This window comes from Acanthisitta chloris, unplaced genomic scaffold, assembly GCF_000695815.1.
Source record: "Acanthisitta chloris isolate BGI_N310 unplaced genomic scaffold, ASM69581v1 scaffold33533, whole genome shotgun sequence".
Taxonomy (NCBI): Eukaryota; Metazoa; Chordata; class Aves; order Passeriformes; family Acanthisittidae; genus Acanthisitta; species Acanthisitta chloris.
In genome coordinates, this window is record NW_008667099.1 from 1 (window position 1) to 1154 (window position 1154).

At 44.5% G+C, this 1154-nt stretch overlaps 1 protein-coding gene across 1 annotated transcript in view; it reads left to right on the forward strand.

The window, feature by feature from the left end:
• Positions 1-190: 190 nt before the first annotated feature.
• The window catches only part of MED17 (mediator complex subunit 17), a gene marked incomplete at its 5' end in the record, with an annotated part of 11316 nt that continues 10352 nt past the window's right edge, over positions 191-1154 (forward strand). Inside the window, 2 exons of the mRNA XM_009072379.1 lie at positions 191-357; positions 1101-1154. The exon at positions 1101-1154 is cut by the window's right edge and continues 163 nt beyond it. Of these exons, the coding sequence (XP_009070627.1) occupies positions 191-357; positions 1101-1154 (221 nt within the window). The remainder of the gene's footprint in view (positions 358-1100) is intronic.

Here is a 1154-nt window from a genome sequence, read left to right on the forward strand (position 1 = left end):
CAGGCCTGCCTTCCCCCTGACATTCCCAGCGCCAGTATATTCCTGACCAAATCCCTGCAAGCCATAGTGGAAAAGGCTGCAGATAACATGTTGTGTTGTATTATGATATCTTCGTGGTTTAAGAATGAGCCTTACGCCGTATGTTTTTAAAAAAGTCCTTTGTTTTCCCTTCTTTCCATTTTGTTTTTAGGATTGGTAAAGTTTCAGCCCTCCCTCTGGCCTTGGGATTCAGTGAGAAACAACTTGAGAAGTGCCTTGACGGAGATGTGTGTGTTGTATGATGTGCTCAGCATTGTGAAGGATAAGAAGTTCATGACCCTGGATCCGGTGGTGCAGGATCCCCTTCCCCCCAAACAGGTGTGTTCTACCTAGCTCTGTACTTTGTGTGGCTTGATGCTGAAGGTGTTACTTCGGTGGATTTTTTTTCCAGGTATGAGACATACAAGATTTAGTAGAGCATCCCTTGTGATGTGCTAGTACAATGCTTGGTGGGTAAAGCTGAGAGTGGCAGGGGGGGGAGAGTGGCAGGTGAGGCCAGTTACAGAGGCCTCTTTGCTGAAGCTGTAAGTCAACATAATACTTGTGATTGTATAATGCTGGTATGAAAGTAATTCTAAATAACTTCATAGAATTATAGAATTTTAGGGGTTGGAATGGACCTTACAGATCATCTAGTCCCAACCTCCCCCTGCCATGGGCAGGGACACCTCCCCGCTAGACCAGGATGCTCAAGGCCTCATCCAGCCTGGCTTTGAACACTGCCAGGGTTGGGGCAGCCACTGCCTCCCTGGGCAACCTGTCCCAGTGTCTCACCAGCCTCACAGTTAAAAACTTCCCTAATATCTAGCCTAAATTTCCTCTCCTTCAATTTGAATCCATTACTCCTTGTCCTGTCACTGCAGTTGCTAACAATGAGTCCCTCTCTGGCTCTTCTGTAGCCCCTTCAGATACTGAAACTTACTATATGTTCAGCACAGATAAGTTCTCAATCACTGTCAGTTAGTTTATGATGATGATGATTTAGTTTATGATGATAATAATAATAAAACTGAGAATTAAGGTGCCAGTGTCTTTTCCTCTCTTCTTTTTTTTGTTACTAGAACCCTCAGTTTCTACAGCTGATTTCCAAAAAAAAGTCATTAGCTGGAGCAGCT